Raw genomic sequence first — 21,788 nt, 5'->3', positions numbered from 1 at the left:
TTCACCCTCACTAGCAATCAAAGACATGCAAAATAAAACAATGCAATTTTTTTCATTATTAAATTGGTGAAGGGCGGTGACCGCTTCCCCATGAGAACACACAGAGGATCTCCTTCATCCCTGTCCAGAAGAGGAGACACAAGAAGAAGCGCCTGGCGTAGAGCCCCAATTCCTACTTCATGGATGTGAAATGCCCAGGAATCTATAAAATCACCTCCGTCTTTAGCCAACACACACAAACAATAGTTTCATGTGTTGCTCTGCTGTCTTCAGCCAGCCTACAGGAGGAACTGCAAAGCTTACAGAAGGATGTGCCTTCAGACAAAGACAGCACTAAAAGCACCCTAAATCCAGACGGATGGGAAACCATCCTAACCAGTACATTTTGAACACAAAAAACAAGTAAGCAAGCAAACAAAACAAAATGAAACAAAAAAAAAACCTGTCTAAAACTAAAACAAAAGAAAGCCAAACAGACAAAACCAATATCTAATGTTGGCGAGGCTGTGGGAAAATGGGCACGTGTAAATTAGTACAACCTTTCTAAAAAGCAATTTGGAAATATTTTTCAAAAGCCTAATAAGTATTGAGTTGGCCAAAATGTTTGTTTGGGCTTTTCCATAAGATGTTAAGGAAAAACTTGAACTATCTTTTTGGCCAACATATTATTTGTACTCTTTGACTGAAATTTCTGTGTTATAGGAATTTATATTAAGAAAAAAATAAGGATAGGCCTAAAGATTTAAATGCATGAATGTTTGTTGGAGGGTTATTCATAATAGTGAAAAAGAGGAAATATTTAAATGTCCAACAATGGGGCATGGTTGAACAAAATTATGGAATGGCCTTAATGAACATAAGGTAAAATAGTGTGCATTAATTTAAAGTGATTCTATGAAAGTATATTTATTGACAATGGAAAGTACTCTAAATAGTATGTAAAAAGCAGGTTGTAAAAGGACATACAGTTTGACTCCAGTTAAAAATAAATACATGTAATTTTTATATGTGCATAGAAATATCTGGGAAGATATAGCATTACATGTTAACTAAAAGGTTTCCCGGAGTGATAGGTTTAAGGATGATTTTAACGTTCTTTTTGCTTTTATTTAAAAAGATATAACTAATATTTCAACAGAAGAAATGCTATTAGCTTTTTGCTGAGAAGCTGCGTGGTCTCAGCACTTACTCTCTTTCTGGCTCCTCTGCCCATGGTGATGCTCTGAAAAAAGAACAGAAACAGAAGATAAGTCATAAGTGACTCTCCATAGGAATATCAGAAAGAGAATTACAGGGGGGCTTCTGCCCAAGGACCTCAAAGACAAGCGACATTGAGCTTCCTCAAATCTCACAGACAGTCTTCTCATTGACAACAGGTGCCCAGCCAAGGAGGCCCTATATCTGAGGCAACCTGATTCCACCATCAGTGAGACTGATCCCTGAAGAGCAACTGGGTAACTTACTGCCTGGCATTTCTTACCTGCAGTTAGCTCAACAAACATTTTTTAAAAGCATATACTAAGTGCTCATCTCTGTGCCAGGCATTAAGGGGATTCTGAGGGCAGAATATATTTATAAACAGTTGTTTATGATGAAGGTTTGGGTACTCTGCTTCGTACACTGCTGTCTCAGAATATAGCAGGTGTTCAAAACACGTACTGAATATATGAATGAATGCCATCAAACCCCTTAGTAATCATGACCCTGGGAAAATGTTTCTCCTCTTGAAGCCTATTTTCTCATCTACCGTAAGATGCATAAGATTGGATATGATGACCTTCCAGTTCTAGCATGCTAAAATTTTATGTTCCCAAGAGTAGCATGCTTCTTAAAAAAATTATCTATTTATTTATTTATTTTTATTTTTGGCTATGCTGGGTCTTCATTGCTGCATGTGGGCTTTTTCTAGTTGGAGAGCATGTGATTTGGTGCACACAGGCTTCAGTAGTTGTGGCACACAGGCTCAGTAATTGGGGCACACGGGTTTAGTTGCCGTGTGGCATGTGGGATCTTCCCAGACCAGGAATCGAATTCGTGTCCTCTGCACTGGCAGGCGGATTCTTAACCACTGGACCACCAGGGAAGCCCCAAGAGTGGCATGCTGGATTCAACTAGATAAACATTTGTTGAGCACCTACTCATTTGTCAAGGACTAACCTAGGCAGTGAGACAAAGATGAAGAGAGATGAGGTCCCTATCCCTGTTTCTCAGGGTCCATGGAGGACAGAAGCATGTGATCAGTGCTCATTATTTACTCACTCATTCACTCAGCATGTTCTCTTGAAAGTCTGCTCTGTGCCAGCAGTAGAGACACGTGCCCAGGGTGCTCGTGCATGGAAACACCTACCCAGCCTGGGTGCACAAGAAAGCCTCACTGAGGTGGCTATATCTCAGCTCAATATCAAAAGACAAGTATGGGTTATCCAAGTGGAGAAAATGTTTTTCAGAAAGGCTGTCCAGAAGAGGAAAACGGCATGTGAAATGGCAAGAGCAGAACAATAACAGAAACTATAAAATGCTCCAACAAAGAAATAAAACAAAACCCTGCAGTATAGACACTGAACAAATAGTTGTTTCAGGTGATGGAGCAAGAAAGGAGATCGGTGGAGACTGGAGATGTGTATGTTGGGGAGTGTTAAGCTTGGAAGAAGCAGGTCTAGGCCTTGAAGGAGGGGGCAAGGCAGTCAAGAAACCAAAGGGCACATGTTGGTGAAGGCAGAGACCAGGCAGAGACCTTGGCTCCCAGCTCTCGCTGACCACCTGAGTGATCTTACAGCAGGTCTCTGGGTCCTAGTTTCCCAAATGCAAAGTGAGGGGGTTAGACCAGAAGGACTCTCGCAACTCTTCCATGGCAGGGGCTGTGGAGAGGCTTTGATGGTGGATGGGGAGGGGATTCCGGAGGGTGAGAAGGGCATGTCCTGGCTTAGGCAGGATTGCTAGGAGGGCAGCAGCAGGATTCAGATTTCTGCCAGGTCATCTAGGTTTCCAGGGATGGGAACCCTCCTCTGAGGCTAAGCCACATGAGCCAGAAAGCGGCTTTCCTTTGAAGATCCTCTGATCCCTAAGGTAATGAGATGGAAGCGCCACAATGTCCAACAGTTTTCTGGCCCACAACAGAGCACTGGAGAGCCAACCCCACCCCCAGGCTGCCAGCCCTAAATAGGAAACGAGATCCAGTTACCATTGCCCCCTGTAAATATGTCTGTAAAACATTTATCTGGCAATAAAAGAACTGACAAGGCAATTTGAGTGTAATTGTTTTTGGCAGTTGGAAATATTTCAATTAACACACTGTAAAAGCCACACTATAATAAATGCAAAACAGGCCAATGAAATCACCTACAACCCTGACTTCCCAACCATGACAAAGGAGATTGAATGTCAGGCCGCCACCTTGGGCTGTTGGTCTTCCAGAAGGAAAAGTCGGAGGCAGACAAGCCTGAATTCCTGAAAGGTTTTTGACGGTTCCTCCCAGAAGCTGTCAAACCACAGAAGAAGACAGCCCAAAGTCCCTCGTTTGGCCCTCAGAACTCTATCATGCAACCGCGCATCTCTGGTCCAGCCTGCTCTCCCAGCACTCTGAGATGCACGCCAGCAAGGTACTCACATTTCCTGAGCTTGGCCTCTGCTTTCCCACTTCGGCACCTTTGCTTTTACCATTCCTTCTGCCAAGAATGCCACCTTCTCCTTCTCCCTCCCTGTTCCCGCCTTGTGCATGCATGCTAAGTTGTGACCGACTCTGCGACCCCGTGGACTGTAGCCTGCTAGGCTCCTTTGTCCACAGGATTTCCCAGGCAAGAATACTGGAATGGGTTGCCATTTCCTTCTTCAGGGGATCTTCCGGACCCAGGAATCAAACCTGCGTCCGTTACATCTCCGGCATCGACAGGCAGGTTCTTTACCACTTGCACCACCCAGAAAGCCCTATCTCGGCTTCCACTATCTTGGCCTAACAAAACCCTACCCAGCTAGCCTCTGCCAGTTCCATCATCTAATCTGGACCTTTCTCCTACCTCCCTCTATTCTTTCTGTGTGCACTCTGGGCAAGGATCTGCCCTGCCTCACATCACCACCATTAGCGTTGGCTGTGGAGAGATGAAGGACGAAATGTAACTTCAAATAGATACTCTGTTGTCTCCAGGTTTTGTTCTGCCAAAGGGGACAGAATTATGAAAAGAAGCATAATAGTGCAGTGCACACCAGAGGCAGCTAGGAGATTCCAGCAAGGGAGATCCCCCATTCTAAAACACTGCCCAAAGAAGACCCTCTACTCTTGGATGCGGCATTTCAGTCATTCTGTGAAGTCAAGGGAGGGGCCCATGAAGGAGTGGTGCCCCCGCAGGCCACCAGGGTGATCAGAGTAACCCTGATGATCAATGGGATAACAGATGTCCCAGCGAATTTCTTCATAGTAAAGCACTTTTCTATTTTCACTGTTAAGAGATATTAATGTGAGCATCCTGAGGGCAGGAACTGGTAATGACTCCACTGCCTAGTTCTCAGTTCTCTTACAGGACCTGACATTGCTGAGGGCTCCCTCGCTCCATCTAGAAACTTCTCTACCCCCAATAGTTCTTTATCAATATCCTTGACCCCTCCGGGAATGGCTGCTTGACCCCCTAGTCTTCTGTTTCTACACATTCTCCTGGGTGCTCTTATGCCCACCCACGGATTCATCTTCTTCTTTGTCTTGAAGCTCAAATGACAAAGCTTAGATTTCAAATTTGTGACAGAGTACTCATAGTCATTATCTTAAAAATCAACCTCATTGTGTTCTTTTTACACCCCAATCATCATCTTTTTTTTCCACTCCAAACTTCCATCTCCTCTAGTATTTCCTATCTCACTCAAGTGTACGACCATTCAAGCACCCAGGTTGGAAACTGGGAGCCATCAGTTACCTGTCTTTCCCTCATCCTTTTACTGGCATCTTATTTCTAAGTCTAATAATTCTATCACTTTAATATCTTTTATAATTATCCTCTCCATTCATATCCCCCTTTAATTCAAATCCTTACTCCCTCTAGCCAAACTGCATTTGATTACCCTAACTCCACTTTCTCTCCACTCTCATAATTATATCTATCACCATTTTCAGCTATTGAGCACTGACCCTGAGCCAACCATTTACTAAGCAATTTATGTACATGATCTCGTTTAATCTTCATAACCATCCTATGGGGAAGGATTATAACATCATTAAAATCCACAGTCCCTGAGGCATAGCAAGATGAAGCAACTGACCCAGAGCTGAACATGAACATGTTCCCAAACTCTTAATCACTATAAGTAATCTTCTTAAAATGTAAACTTGATCACTCTTCTACTTTAAAGCCTCTATGGGCTCCCCGTCACCCACGAGCGGAATCCCCAAATCCCTAACATGGCATCCACCACATCTCCAACTCTTTTCCTGCCACAGCCACGGAAGCGTGCTTTGAAAAAGAAAATTCAGTGTAACAGATGATTATTATTGCCACCTACTGGGCACTTGGGGCTTCCCAGGTGGCGCTAGTGGTAACTTGCCTGCCAATGCAGGAGATGTAAGAGACATGGGTTCTTCTCCTGGGTAGGGAAGATCTCCTGGAGGAGGGCATGGCAATCCACTCCAGTATTCTTGCCTGGAGAATTCCATGGACAGAGGAGCATGGCAGGCTACAGTCCATGGTATTGCAAAGAGTCAGACATGACTGAAGCCACTTAGCACACACTGGGCATTTATCTGCACTTAGACTTGTTTTGGGGCTTCTCAGGTGGCACTAGTGGTAAAGAACCCCCCTGCCAATGCAGGAGACATAAGAGGCATTCTAGCTGTAGGTCAGGAAGATCCCCTGGAGGAGGGCATGGCAACCCACTCCAGTATTCTTGCCTGGAGAATCCTATGGACAGAGGAGCATAGGGTCACAAAGAATTGCATATGACTGAAGCAAGTTAGCATGCATGCAGACTTGTTTTGATACACGACATATTGCACAGTGTAAGCAATCCAGCTGTCCCTGAATATATTTTAGGGGTAAGTCAGGAGATCAAAATTTCCTAAACTGCTCCCTATTATGAAGATATTATTTTAAAAACAAGTATGTGATCAGATATATCCATGGGGCCCAAATATGGCCTTTGAAGTCAACCATACCTGGTTCGAGTCCCTTCTCTGCCATCTGCTAGGCAAGTTACTTGTCTTCTCAGTATCCTTATCTCTTAAATGGGCATCATACCAATGCCCTCTGAAGGCAACCATAGCCCATAGTTATAAGGATTCAATGAGTCAATGTACATAAAATGCAAATTGCAGTGCCTGGCCAGAGTCTGTGCCCAATAAAGGACTGTTGGTAGTATTATTATTCCCACTTATACATCCTGCTCTGCCTAGCCATGCAGGATCTGTCTGTCCCTTTGCTTACTAGGAAGCACTTGCCCTAGGGATGACTATAAGTCTTCAGCAGCTCACATGCCCACCCAAGAGTTCCTTGGTGAAATGTGTTCTTTTCTGGAAAGAGCAGCTGTTTGAAGCATGCAAACCCACAGACACTGCATCCTCCTTCCTGGGGCCCCAGGAGATTTTGTTCACCATTTCAGTTGTCTTGGTCCTTATTTTAAAACTCCCTAACAGGTTTCCATTAAGCTAAATTGAAACTAAATACCTCACCAGCTTGCAGTTTCCGTTTCTAAAAGGGTAAAAGCTCTTAGTCCCAAAGGAACAGTAATTTACCAACAAATCTTCCTCCAGCTTCACTGACTGCATTTCAAATCCCTGAGCCTAGCGCAGTGTCTAAAGCACCCAGAAGGTGCTCAATAAGTATGGTTGAAGGTGATTTCAAAATTTTGAAACACTAGGTGAGAGTTCCTTGGATAGCAAGGAGATCAAATCAGTCAATCCTAAAAGAAATCAACCCTGAATTATTCATTGGAAATCCTGATGCTGAAGCGCCAATACTTTGACCACCTGATGCAGAAAGCCGATCCACTGGAAAAAGAGCCTGATGCTGGGAAAGATGGAGGGCAGGAGGAGGAGGAGGCAACAGAGGATGAGATGGTTGGATGGCATCACCGACTCAATGGGCAAGTTTGAGCAAACTCCAGGAGATGGTGAAGGACTGGGAAGCCTGGTGTGCTTCCATTGGGGTCACAAAGAATACGACATGACTTAGCGACTAAACAACAACAAAGATAAAGGCTAACAGGTACTATCATACACTATTGTGGGCATGCCAACTCATGCAGGGTTAATTGGCAATACCTGCCAAAATTTCAAATGCATATACCTCTCAACTCATCAACTCTGCTTTTTTGAATTTTTCTTATATAAATACGATAGTCTTTATATATATACTGTGTATATATATGCATACTATATGCATATGTATACTTATGCATAATATAATACATATGCATAAGATGTATGTACAAAATTACTCACTGCAGCCTTTTGGTAATATTTCAAAAATGGGGGAAAAAAACTAAATATTCATCCATAGGGGCCTAGTGAAATACATTAAGGTATAGCCATTCAATGGGATATTATGTATATTTTTAAAAGAATGAGGTAACTTTTATGTATTGTTATGTAAAGCCTCCAAGCTTTTTTTATTGTTAAACAAGCAAGTTACATATACAGATGACCTATCATCTTACTTTAAGAATGTGTGCACACACGAAATTTCTGGAAGAATAATGTAGATTCCATTGAGAGTGGTTTGGTCCAGGGAATGTGACTGGGGAATTGTAAGGAAGGGAAAAAATGTGGTTTACCTTATACTCATTCTCATGGTTTTAATATTTTAAATGTAAATGTGCATTACTTTTATAATTTAAAATGCTAATTAAGAATTTTTAAAGTTAATACAGTTAAAGACGGTAGGGTTTGTTTGGTTTTTTTTTTCCAATTAATGCAGTGTTAGCATAATGCTCAGAATGCAGAAAAAGGAACATGAGACCAAACTGAAGACCAAGAGGGAAGAAGCCAAAGCTATGGGCCTCTTCCCAAATTAGGCTAGAGACAGCAAGGCAGGGTAGGGTTTAAAACCTGAAGCTCTAGTATAAGCCTGGCTGGATTCCTGATTCTGTCACCAACTACATGTGTGACCTTGAGCAAGGTATTTATGTCTTAATCCTCATTCTCTCACTTATAAGGCAGAGAAAAACATTAGTATTTTCCTTAGATTTGCTGTGAGGATAAAATATAATACATGATGAGAACCTTACTCAGAGCCCAGCACTCAGTAAGCCCTCGAGTACCAGAGGCAGTGTTATTACTTTATTATTCTACCATGCTCTGCTGTGCATGCCGATTGACTCTCATTCTGAGGGCATTTACTGAATAGTTGAAAAGTGTGTTGTCCAGGTCCCATGAAATCCTTGTCAGAAAGGAAGCTATAAATCTCAGGGTGTACAGCAGAGGGATGAAACTAAAAAAACTTTCCGTTTATACAGCATCTTTCAGTTTACTGAACACTTTGGAGTGCATCATCTCATTTGGCCCTTATTCTCATCTTTTGTGGGTGGATGTTGAATCTTGTCAAGAAAATTAGAGATACCAAGGGAACATTTCATGCAAAGATGGGCACAATTAAGGGCAGAAATGGTATGCACCTAACAGAAGCAGAAGATATTAAGAGGTGGCAAGAATATACCGAAGAACTGTACAGAAAAGGTCTTCATGACCCAGATAATCACGATGGTGTGATCACTCACCTAGAGCCAGACATCCTGGAATGTGAAGTCAAGTGGGCCTTAGGAAGCATCACTACGAACAAAGCTAGTGGAGGTGATGGAATTCCAGCTGAGCTATTTCAAATCCTGAAAGATGATGCTGTGAAAGTACTGCACTCAATATGTCAGCAAATTTGGAAAACACAGCAGTAGCCACAGGACTGGAAAAGGTCAGTGTTCATTCCAATCCCAAAGAAAGGCAATGCCAAAGAATGCTCAAACTACCACACAGTTGCACTCATCTCACATGCTAGTAAAGTAATGCTCAAAATTCTCCAAGCTGGACTTCAACAATACGTGAACCGTGAACTTCCAGATGTTCAAACTGGTTTTAGAAAAGGCAGAGGAACCAGAGATCAAATTGCCAACATCCGCTGGATCATAGAAAAGCAAGAGAGTTCCAGAAAAACATCTACTTTTGCTTTATTGACTATGTCAAAGCCTTTGACTGTGTGGATCACAATAAACTGTGGAAAATTCTGAAAGAGATGGGAATATCAGACCACCTGACCTGCCTCCTGAGAAACCTGTATGCTGGTCAGGAAGCAACAGTTAGAACTGGACATGGAACAACAGACTGGTTCCAAATAGGAAAAGGAGTACATCAAGGCTATATATTGTCACCCCGCTTATTTAACTTATATGCAGAGTACATCATGAGAAACGCTGGGCTGGAAGAAGCACAAGCTAGAGTCAAGACTGCCGGGAAAAATCTCAATAACCTCAGATATGCAGATGACACCACCCTTAGGGCAGAAAGTGAAGAGGAGCCAAAGAGCCTCTTGATGAAAGTGAAAGAGGAGAGTGAAAAAGTTGGCTTAGAGCTGAACATTCAGAAAGCGAAGATCATGGCATCTGGTCCCATCACTTCATGGCAAATAGATGGGGAAACAGTGAAAACAGTGACAGACTTTATTTTGGGGGGCTCCACAATCACTGCAGATGGTGACTAGAGCCATGAAATTAAAAGACACCTACTCCCTAGAAGTAAAGTTATGACCAACCTAGACAGCATATTAAAAAGAAGAGACATTACTTTCCCAACAAAGGTCCATCTAGTCAAGGCTCTGGTTTTTCGAGTAGTCATGTATGGATGTGAGAGTTAGACTATAAAGAAAGCTGAGCACCAAAGAAGTGATGCTTGTGAACTGTGGTGTTGGGGAAGACTTTTGGGCTGCAAGAAGATCTAACCAGTCCATCCTAAAGGAAATCAGTCCTGAATGTTCATTGGAAGGACTGATGTTGAAGCTGAAACTCCAATACTTTGGCCACCTCATGCGAAGAGTTGACTCATTTGAAAAGACCCTGATGCTGGGAAAGATTGAAGGCAGGAGGAGAAGGGGACAACAGAGGATGAGATGGTTGGATGGCATCACTGACTCAATGGCCATGAGTTTGAGTGAACTCCAGGGCTTGGTGATGGACAGGGAGGCCTCGTGTGCTGAAGTCCATGGGGTTGCAGAGTTGGACACGACTGACCAACAAAGAGAGGAGTTGAATCTTGTCAACTTCTTTTCTGAATCTATTATGATGTTGTCATATGGTTGCCCCCCCCTTGTTTCTGTTAATGTGAAGAAATATATTGATTGGGTTTTTAATGTTGAGCTAACTTTGTCTTATTGAAATAAACCTCACTTGGTCTATTATTTTTTTAACATATTGCTGGAACAGATTTGCTAATATTTTGTCAGATTTTTTTGCATTTATATTCATGAAGGATGTTGGCCTATCCTCTTTTCTTATAATAGTTTTGACTTTGATATCAGAATTATACTCACATCAAATCAGTTGGAACTTATACCCTTCTCTGTTTCCTCTAAGACTTTGTATAAGATTGGTGTTATATTTATTCCTGACATATCTATTCATCAGTGAACCCATTTGGCCTAGAGCTTCTTTGTGGGACATTTTAAATCATGAATTCAATTTCTTTAAGTAGATATGGCCTTCATATTTTCCATTTCTTTTTGTGTTAAGGCAAACTGTTTTTTTCAATACATTTGTCCATTCCATTTACACTGTTGAATTTATTGCCATAAAGTTGTTGATAATATCCATTTATTCCCCTTTTTAATGTCTGTACAATCTGTAGTGATATCACATTTTTCATTCCTGTTATTGGCTATTGTGTTTTCTTTTTTTCTTGATGAGCCAAGCTTGCTAAGTTTTATCAATTTTATCAACCTTTTCAATGAACCAACTTCTGACTTTGTTAATTTTCTCTATTGTTTTTCTCAGTGTTTCTATGAAACAATAAGATAAATGAATAAATTAATAAAAGAAAGGGAATCAATGAAATAGATTTTGCTTCTGTTATTCTGGATTTAATTTGCTCATCTTTTTCTATTTTCTTAAGGTAGAAACTTAGAACATTGATTTTAAATCTTTTTTCTTTTCTGAAATAGGTATTTAAAAACTACACCATTTTTATTAAGTCCAACTTCAGCATGACCCCACAGTTTGTGATGTTTTATTTTCATTGTTGTTATTTAGTCGCTATGTCGTGTCCAACTCTTTTGCACTAGTGCCACCTGAGAAGCCCAAAAACAAGTCTAAGTGCAGATAAATGCCCAGTGTGTGCTAAGTGGCTTCAGTCATGTCTGACTCTTTGCAATACCATGGACTGTAGCCTGCCATGCACCTCTGTCCATGGGATTTCCCAGGCAAGAATACTGGAGTGGGTTGTCATTTCCTTCTCCACGGGATCTTCCCAACCCAGGGATCGAACCTGCATCTACTGCATTGGCAGGCGGATTCTTTACCAGTGAGCCATCTGGGAAGCCCATCCAATTAAAAGCGTTTTTTAATTTCCTTTGTATTTTTTTTTTTTTTTACATTTAGAAGTGCATTTGTCAATTCCTAAATATTTGGGGATTTGCTATTCATGATTAATTTCATTTTGGTCAAACTATTCCTAGTATCCTGAGATTCTTTCTGTCATGGATTGATGTTGATCTTGAATTGAATGAAAACCTGTAAGGTATTAATATTTTGAAATATACTGAGACTCACTGTACATCCCAGTGTATGGTCTATTTTTTTTTAACATTCTGCCGTTCTTGGGTTCTATAAATGTTAATTAAGTCAAGTTGGTTAACAGATCTACACATTTCAACTGAGCGAAAAGTGTTAAAATCTCCAGCTATCATTGTATCCTTTTATATTTCTCCGTTTAGCTCTGGTCAGTTTTTGGTTGATGTATTTTGAAGTGCTATTAGTAGGTACATACACATTCGAGATTTCATATCACCTCTTGAATTGATCTTTTATCATTATGAAATGTCCATATTTTTCTTTGGAAATACTCTTTGTCTTGAAGCCTACTTAGCTGTGATAATACTATAGTCATACAGCTTTCTTATGCTTGCTACTTGCATGGTATGTTTCACCACACTTTTATTTTTCAAACTTTCTATGTCTTTACACTTAAACTATACTTCCTACAAGCACCATAAAGTTGGGTCTTGCTTATTTCCCCCCCTAGCTTGATAATCTCTGCCTTTCAATTGAAAGTATTGGTGTGGTTGTCTTTACCATACTCCCCTTTGTTTTCTATTTTTCATCTACTTTTCCCTCTGTTCATCTTCTCCCTTCTTTTATGTTAGTTGAGGTTTTTAGTATTTCATTTTATTTTCTCTGTTGGATTTTTAGCTGTGCCCTTTTGTATTACTTTCTAGTGGTTGCTCTAAGGTTTATAGTATGTACCTTAAACCAATCATAGTCTATTAAGAATAAATAACACACCACTTCATATTTAACAAACTAATAACCTTCAGTTCAGTTCAGTCGCTCAGTCATGTCCGACTCTTTGCAACCTCATGAATCGCAGCACGCCAGGCCTCCCTGTCCATCACCAACTCCTGGAGTTCACTCAGACTCATGTCCATCGAGTCAGTGATGCCATCCAGCCATCTCATCCTCTGTCGTCCCCTTCTCCTCCTGCCCCCAGTCCCTCCCAGCATCAGAGTCTTTTCCAATGAGTCAACTCTTCGCATGAGGTGGCCAAAGTGCTGGAGTTTCAGCTTTAGTATCTTTCCTTCCAAAGAAATTCCAGGGTTGATCTTCAGAATGGACTGGTTGGATCTCCTTGCAGTCCAAGGGACTCTCAAGAGTCTTCTCCAACACCACACTTCAAAAGCATCAATTCTTCGGCGCTCAGCTTTCTTCACAGTCCAACTCTCACATCCATACACAAGTACTGGAAAAACCATAGCCTTGACTAGACGGACCTTAGTCAGCAAAGTAATATCTCTGCTTTTGAATATGCTATCTAGGTTGGTCATAACTTTTCTTCCAAGGAGGAAGCGTCTTTTAATTTTATGGCTGCAGTCACCATCTGCAGTGATTTTGGAGCCCCAAAAAATAAAGTCTGACACTGTTTCCACTGTTTCCCCATCTATTTCCCATGAAGTGATGGGACCGGATGCCATGATCTTCACTTTCTGAATGTTGAGCTTTAAGCCAGCTTTTTCACTCTCCTCTTTCACTTTCAATGAAAGGCTTTTTAGTTTCTCTTCACTTTCTGTCCTAAGGGTGGTGTCATCTGCATATCTGAGGTTATTGATATTTCTCCCAGCAATCTTGATTCCAGCTTGTGTTTCTTCCAAGTCCATCACACCTTAATTCTATTTACCACCACAACCTCATCTTTGAGGTTGTTGTCACATATTTTATTTCTATATACATTATAAGCTTTAGCTTACAGTGGTGTTATTTTTGTTTTAAACAGTCATATGCCTCTTAAGAAAATTAATAGAAGCCAAATATCTAGTGTTTTATCTTTAGGCCCTTATTTACTATTACTAGTACTTCTGGGGCCTTCCCACAGACAGCGCTTCCATCAGGTGTGATTTTCCCTCTGCTTAAAGAACTTCTTTCCATACTTCTTTTTTTTTCTTTAAGATTAATTTGGTTGTGTCAAGTCTTAGTTGTTTCCAGGCAGAGGTGGGAGAAGAGAGGATTCTTTCCCAACCAGAGATCAGACCCATGTCCCTTCCAGTGCAAGGCAAATCCTTAACCTCCGGACCACCAGGGAAGTCCTGCTTTCTGTACTTTTTGTAGTGAAGGTCTGCTGATGGCAAATTTTGTCAGTTTTAGTTTATCTGAAAATGTATTTATAGAAAAGTCTTCCTTTGAGGGATATTTTTGTTGGACACAGAATCCTGGCTTGATGGTAATTTTCTTTCAGTACATTAACTATGACATTCCATTGTCTTCTGACTGCTTTTGTTTACAGTGGGGAGTCAGTCATGACCCTATTATTCCATTCTGTGTATTGTGTTGTTTTCCTCTGGTTACTTTCAAGATTTTATTTTTATCCTTGGCATTCAGTTTTTTGATTGTGAGCAACCTACCTTTGGTTTTCCTTGATTTATCCTGCTTCGGGCTCATTGAACTTCTGCTAATATGTTTTCCACCAAATTTAAGAGATTTTTGACAATTATTCTTTTTTAACTACTTTCCCCCTCCTCTTCTTCCTTCTGGGATTCCAGCTACTTGCAAGTTACAGATACAAATACGACATATTCCCACAGGTCACTAAGGCTCTTTATTGTTTCTAATCTTGTTTTTCTCTGTTTTTCAGATTGGATAATTTCAGTGGTCCATCTTCACATTTACTATTAGGACTAGCCAATAAATTTTTCATTTCTGATATTTATTTTTCTATTGTTTCCATTTTGGAGGCTTAGATTCCCCATCCTTTAAGTGAATACTTTTTTAGTCCATAAATGTATTTTAACAACTGCTTTCAAGCCACTGCCTACTAATTCCAACACTGGATATCACTGGTATCACAGTGCTCTCCTTTGGATCTCTCTCCCTGAGCCATAATCAATAAATTGACCCAAGAACTTCCCTGGTAGTCCAGTGGCTAAGGCTCCATGTTCCCAGTGCAGGAGGCCCAGGTTCAGTCCCTGGTCAGGCACAATACAACTCAGAGTTCATGTGCCACAACTACAGATCCTGCATGCCACAACTAAAAGAGGGCATATGCCACAACTAAGACCCAGTGCAGCCAAAAAAATGAATTACTATTAGTTAGTTAATTATACATTTGAAAAAAGAGTTTAAAAAGAGAAGAAACTGACCCAATGCAGAAAGCAAAGATAAACATGTAACTCATGTTTGGGTGTTCTCCTTCCCTTAGGATTGGGCGAGTACCGAAACCAGCTGCTTCACATATTGTGTCCAGGATTACGGGCTGTTCATAGTGAGATGGTGAGTCCAGTATGAAATGCTCCATCATGGCCACAATATATTTCTTATGTCAAGGTCTTTAAAAGTTATGCATAGAGTGTGATGCATTTAAAAATTCATTGTAGAAATGTGCTATTAAAAAAAAAAAAACCTCTTAAAGTAAAAGGCTTTTGTAAAGGACAGAACCTTTTGTAATGTAAATATCAGCCCTGAATGGAAGCAACGTTGGAAAATATCTGAGGCCCTTTCCGAACAATGTATGAGAAAGACTTATCAGAAGCAATGTAGAAGTTACTCTCAATAAAGCAGGTTCTGTGCTGCACAGGAGGAGCCAAGGAAAGACCATACCTCCTTCTAAGGGAAATTGCCCTGCTTCACAGCTTTGACTCCTTAGAGAGTCATAGGACCTTATCCCTCCTTGATACAGCCTAGCGTGAACAGGTAAGCTGGAGACAATCAGATTTTTTCTCCAAGGGTTTGAATTGGGACCACAGAGAGAACTGGTGCAGGGATGTAGATACTGATGGAGACGTTTTATGAGACAGAAGAGGCCAGAGCAGCCATGATGAGCTGAAAACACAGTAAGTAATGAGGGAGCTGGAACCATAGAAAAGTTGACTGCTTGAGAAATGAAAATAGGGAATGAAATATAGTTGCTAAGAAAAGTAGAGAGGGGACTTCCCTGGTGGTCCAGTGGTTAAGAACCTGCCTTGCAATGCAGGGGATGTGGGTTCAATCCCTGGGCAGGGAACTAAGATCCCACATGTTACGGAGCAACTAAAGCCCATGTGCCACAACTACTGAGACCTTGAGTGACAACAAAAGGTCCTGAATGATACAACGAGGATTCCACGTGCCTCAGCTAAGACCCAGTGCATGCAAATAAATAAATATTAAGAAGAAGAAGAAGAAAAGTAGAGAAGCTATGAGAGACATGGAGAAAGAAATTAGTACCAACATCTGTTTCAGAACAAAGAGGTTTCTGAGTCTAATTCTAGGCTATTTGTGTATTTATAATATCTACCCACAAACCCCTAAAATATACACCTTCCTCTTCACCATCCCACCTTGTATTTGAAGTAACATAAGTGAGCCTCTATTCTTCGCCACTTACAGAGTTTAGCTAAAGGCACATATATTGTGCCTTACGGTTTTCCAGGCTCATAAAGGGCAGAAGCTGGATAGGCTCAGGCATTCCAGGCAGAGGGAATAGAATCATTAACAAAGATGCAGGGACCTGGATCCAAGTGTCTGTCCAGGGATTAGCAGATTTGTCTTATCCATTTGTATTCCAATTTGTTCCAAAGCAAGATTTGAGGCTGAATGTATGACACATGGAAAAAATAAGTAACTGAGAAAATGGATGTCTGATAGGAATAGAAATAGGAAAAGAAGGTTAATATCGGGAGTGGGGTCCCTAAAAAAATTAACAGAATTGGGTGCTTTGACTAAAACAAAGGAGGCATGAGTTGCTTCTTCTGCAGGCCTACAAGGAAAAGTTAGCGTTCAGGGTATTGCAGTACATACCTTTCCATCAGACTTCCAGGGTGGCGTGATAAAGAACCTCCCTGCCAATGCAGGAGAGGTAAGAGATGTGGGTTCAATCCCTGGGTTAGGAAGATCCCCTGGAAGAGGGCTTGGCAACCCACTCCAGTATTCTTACCTGGAGAATCCCACAGAGAAACCTGGCAGGCTACAGTCCATAGGGTCACAAAGAGTCGGACATGACTGAAGCAACTTAGCATGTACGCACACACCTTTCCATCAGTCATTATTTACTCACCCAGTAATTCATTCAGTCATTATTTATTCATCCAGTATTTATTAAGCATCTACTATGTACCAGATGCTAGGATGGCAGCTAAAGAAGAATAAAAGTTGAGTTGGTCCCACTCCAAGGGTTCTCAAATCTAGGAAATGAGCTAAACGGAAGACATAAACACACTACCAGAATCCAGAGACTCTTTGAACAGGACAAAGTATTGTGAGACACAAAGCAGGGAAACCAGTTTTATCAACAGCTGTGTTCTTTGATCACTTCTTCTATACCACTCAGTCTCAGCAATTGGGAAAACTGAACACTCCATACCAATTTCTAGCTGGCAGAAAACAATTTCATATGGCTTGTTCACAGCTGGAGCCAGAGAACCAAAATTATTCTTCAGCATCTGCTTGCAGGCTGCAAAGCCCAGGGATAAGCACAAGACACCTCTACTATTATTATTCGACTACCTGGCAAGTACTGAATACTAGCAATGTGCGGTAAACGAGGTGAGGGGTAGAGGATGGGGGTGGAGACCAAGCTCTGGCCTCAAATGCTCCCAGCTGTTTTGTAATCTGATAATTGTGCATGAAAAACCTCAGACCATAACTCCGAAAATAGCATGACTGTAATCATAACAAAATGGAACAACCACTGGCAAAATTTATTTTCTAGTTATCACTTCCAGAAGGAATTCTGTAACACTACTAGGGAAAGAGAAGAGAAAATTCTTTCAACTTCCTGTCACTAAGCCTCTGAATTATCCTCATCTACATCCATCCCTTCCTCCTTTCTCCTTTTCTGTTATAAAGTGTTCCACCCCTTGGCCACAACTGACCCACTTCCACATCCTCAGACACTTGGTTCTAGTCTTCATTTTATCTCTTTCATCTTCAACTTCTCTCTGTTTCTGCCAGGCAAATGCCTCACCTTAGCATTTAACATGTTCAAGCCTTAATTTCATCTGAAAAAAAAAAAGAAATCCTGTCTACATGGTCTTTATGCCTTCTTAGCTCAATTCAGTCTGCTTTTTATCTCTAAAATTGTTTCCAAGATCTTCAATGACTTCCTAATTATCAAATCCAATGCTGTGTCTAGTTCCTCTTCATTAGCAGATGCATCATGACTGACCACATAACCAATAAGCACTCTGCTCCCCAGAAGAACATTATTCTTCCTTAGTCTTCTAATCTCTCTGGTCAGTTCTTATCCTACATGTTGGACCTTTGTCCAAACCTTGAATCATGGTGTTCCTTCTAGAAATCTTCCCTGATTCCCTCAGAATCAGTGTTAGGATCACCAACCACAGGCTTCCACTGTGCCAATGCTACTTCCTCAGCTGCTTCCCATAGTTCTTGTAACAATCATTCATCAAGAGCAATGGCCACTGTGCTAGGAGCTGAGAATACAGCTGTGAGGAAAAACATCCACAGGCCCTGCTCTCAAGGCTTCACAGTCTAATGGGAGAGACATACACTAATAAAATAATTATACAAACAAGTGAATAATTACACCCTGCGATGCATGCTTTAGAAGAGAAGATCACGGACAATGAAACTATAAATATAGAGAAAACTTCACTCTCTTCATTAACAAGACACAGGCCATTAAGGTGGTTGTGGGGGCTGCTGTTTGGACCAGAGTCTTGTGAGTGAGTGCAGTGGTGAGGGAGAGAGGGCATGGAGAATGTTCCACAAAGAAGGGACAACAGAGAACCGAAGTATAGCAATAACTGGGGAACAGTGGTACAAGTGAAGGCTTAGACACCCAAGCAGACCTCAGCCCATATGGGCACCTGAGGGTTTTTTTTTTGTTTTACCTGAGGGTTTTTTTTTTTTAATTGGTCCCTCTTTGGGACTTCCCTCATGGTCCAGTGGCTTAGACTCCAAGCTCCCAATGCAGGGGGCCAGGGATCAATCCCTGGTCAAGGAACTAGATCCCACATGCTGCAACTAAGACCCAGGGCAGCCAAATAAATAATAATAATAATAAATAAGATAAACAACTGGTTCCTCTCCTAAAAGAAGTAGGAAGTCACTGAAGGATTTTGAGTGGGGGATGGCATAATCAGATTGACAGGTGATCCCTTGGTATGGTATAGAGAATGGATTGGAAGAGACCTGGGTAGATGAGAGGAGTACCAGTGATAAAGCTTGACGAAGCTTTTACAACTGTCGAGGTGAGAGATGACAGTAGACAGGGCTAACGGGGTGGCCGTGAATAGGAACAAAGTGATCTGATTCAAGAGATTTAGGAAGTAAAGGGGCAAAGTCTCAGATCGAGGGCTTGAAGAAGAGATGAGGATGAGAGTGTAAGGATGTGAGGAAGCAAGGATGACACTGAGAAGGGTCACAAGAGGGAGGATCTAACTTAGGACAAAGAGAAGTGTATCAACTTGTCTTTGATTCTGCTCACCTCCTCCTGTCCTTTCTTCTGTGGATCCCAGGCCTAGTCATCAGACTCAAAATCTCTGAATCATCTAAGACTGTCTTCTGGCCTTGCAACTCTTGCCCACTTACCCCTACCCTCGTTACACCTCATCAAGATCAGTATTTCTTAAAGTATTGTCCCAGAGGGGCTTTTGAAGAGATCAAAAGTGATGCAAAAAGACAAGACTTTTCTTTGGTTCCTACAGGCAAATGATGCAAAATTCCAGACTTTTGATTTTTTTTATGGTAACTGAGTTATAAAAGAGTACTAAAACTTGTTAGTCATAAACTAAAATTAGCCTTTAACTGGAGTTCACAGAAGACTCTAATTCAGTTCTCTGCTGAGGAGTCTGGCTGCCAGGCAATGTTTGGCAACGATGCAAAATTCCTCTTGCATACACACATGCAGCCAGTTGGAATTCTCAAAATTTTCAGGAAGGACACTCTGTTATTGGGGTATTACCAGTGATGTTTTGAGCTGGTCCTGGTTTATGGTGCCTGACGTTCATGAATTTTAATTACAAATTATGATTCATGGAGCTTCATCATGATCAATTTAATATGCCATGGTTATTTGATTAACCCTCTGGAATAGAGGGGAACATGTCTCTGACCGTATTTCCTGCCACTTTCCTCCTCCCTTCCTCGCTGATCCAGAACATGTGTGAGCAAGCTCCCATCTCAGGAACTTTACACTTACTATGCCCTCTGTCAGGAATGCCTTCCCCCCCAGAATATCACAGTTAATTCCTTCACTGCCTTCAGGTCTTTCTCAAATGTCACCTCTATGAGCCACTGCTCCCCCCCGTCTCCCCTGCCAAACCGCTATGTTGAAACCATAATATTCTGGTTCCCTGAACTTCCTGTTCCTTTCCCTGCCTTATTTTTCTTTAGGACACCCATCATCTGGCAAACAATATATTTTACTTATTTGTTTATTGACAATTTATCTCCAACTAAAAGATAAGCTCCCTGAGAGTAGGGTTTTGTGTTTGTTTTATTTGTTGCTGTATCACCAATGGGCTTCCCTGGTGGCTCAGTGGTAAAGAACCTGCTTGCCAATGCAGGAGACACAGGTTCAATCCCTGGGTCGGGAAGATCCCCTGAAGAAGGAACCCCCTGAAATGGCAACCCATTCCAGTATTCTTGGCTGGGAAATCCATGCACAGAGAAGCCTGATACTACAGTCCATGGGGTTCCAAAAGAATCCAACACAATTTAGTGACTAAACAACAACAACAAATATCATCAATACCTAGAACAATACCTGGCATATAGTAGGTGCTCAATAAATAATTGTTGAATGAGAATATTTATATCATCAGCATTTTTGTCCTCAATTTCCAACGCCCAGCTCTTGAAGCATGGGTACATATATTTCAAATCTGAACCATTCGCAGCCTTACTACCAAAGCAGATATAAATATAAACCCAGGAAAGTGTGCTTCTACAGTTACAATTCCTTGTTATCACTCCCCACCAGTCTCCTCATCCAAGGCTCACCCTTTTCTATCCTTCAAACTCACCCAGATCAAAGTTTCCAAACAACAATTGGAAGCATTCAGAATTCATATTCCACCCATTTTCAGGATTTAATATATTCCAAGCATTGTGCTAGGTTCAGGGGAATCAACAACGAATGAGACAGACATGATCCTTGACATCAGAGTCTTGACATTTACAGTCTAGTGGGGATATCACTACATCCTGCCTCCAGAAAGGGACCTTAACCCTTGATAGGAGAATATGCTGGGCAAACTGAGATGTGATGTATGAACAGGAGATTAAGGAGAGATTTGGGGCAGGTTGGGATGGGGCAGGTGGCAGCAGACAAAAAGACTATACCAAGAAGTCAGAGGAAATAGCAGTGTCAAAGGCTTAGAGGAGAACAACAGCATGGATGTCATTTTCCAGGAAGTGAGGGCAGTTCCGGTGTGGTGGAACTGAGGAATCTTCACAGAACAACGATGAGATCTGAAATCAGGTGGGTAGCAAAGGTTAGACCTGCCAAGGCCTTCTAGGCCATACAAAGACATTGATTGGACTTTTGGGACTTTATTCTGAGAGCAAGAGGGAGCCAATAGAAGACTTGATCATTGATACAAACAATGGAGTTTAAATTCTTTTCCGTCCCCTGACAAATCCAATCCTGACATTCCCTCTCCACTGCAGGCCTCCAAGTCATAGCTGCCTCCTTCTGAAGCTTCTCTGCTGCTCCAACCTACATACCTCTCTCCCTTTTAACCCCAGGGATTGCATCCTCCCTTATCTTTATATGCCCCTGTTCTGTCTCCCCCACAGGCCTGAGTTTCCAGAGGACAGGGACTTCTCAAGGTTCTCTAGGTTGTCCCACACCCAGTTCATAACTGACCCAGGTTATAGGCCTCATGGAGACAAAAGAGTAATGAATATAACCTAGCACAACCCAGCTTCTGCTCACATCCCACACAAGTATATTTACCCTGTTCTAAAACAACCCTTCCTTCCAAAGCAGCAGCATTGGTGTATGCAAGGCCAGTTGACCCACGTTTCTATCTTCTGTTTGCTGTCACCTCTCTCCACTCTCAGTTTACCTAAAACCGCTAATGTCTCCCCTAATGGACTGGAGAAACTGATTCCCAAGCTTGTTCAAACCCCTAGAAAACTCCAATCTGTAGTTGACAGAAGCAGACTAGTAATTACTTGGGGCT

At 41.6% G+C, this 21,788-nt stretch overlaps 1 protein-coding gene across 2 annotated transcripts in view; it reads right to left on the bottom strand.

Annotated features, from left to right (window-relative positions):
- The window catches only part of DNAI1 (dynein axonemal intermediate chain 1), a 69,282-nt gene that overhangs the window by 45,458 nt on the left and 2,036 nt on the right, over nt 1–21,788 (bottom strand). For both annotated transcript variants that reach the window (XM_005684075.2, XM_005684074.2), the window contains exon 2: nt 1,190–1,222. In XM_005684075.2, the coding sequence (XP_005684132.1) occupies nt 1,190–1,222 (33 nt within the window). The remainder of the gene's footprint in view (nt 1–1,189; nt 1,223–21,788) is intronic.

The sequence above is a fragment of the Capra hircus genome, chromosome 8 (genome assembly GCF_001704415.2).
Source record: "Capra hircus breed San Clemente chromosome 8, ASM170441v1, whole genome shotgun sequence".
NCBI classification, from domain to species: Eukaryota; Metazoa; Chordata; class Mammalia; order Artiodactyla; family Bovidae; genus Capra; species Capra hircus.
Note: the sequence above shows the minus strand (reverse complement) of the source record. Positions and strands in the feature narration are given on the sequence as shown.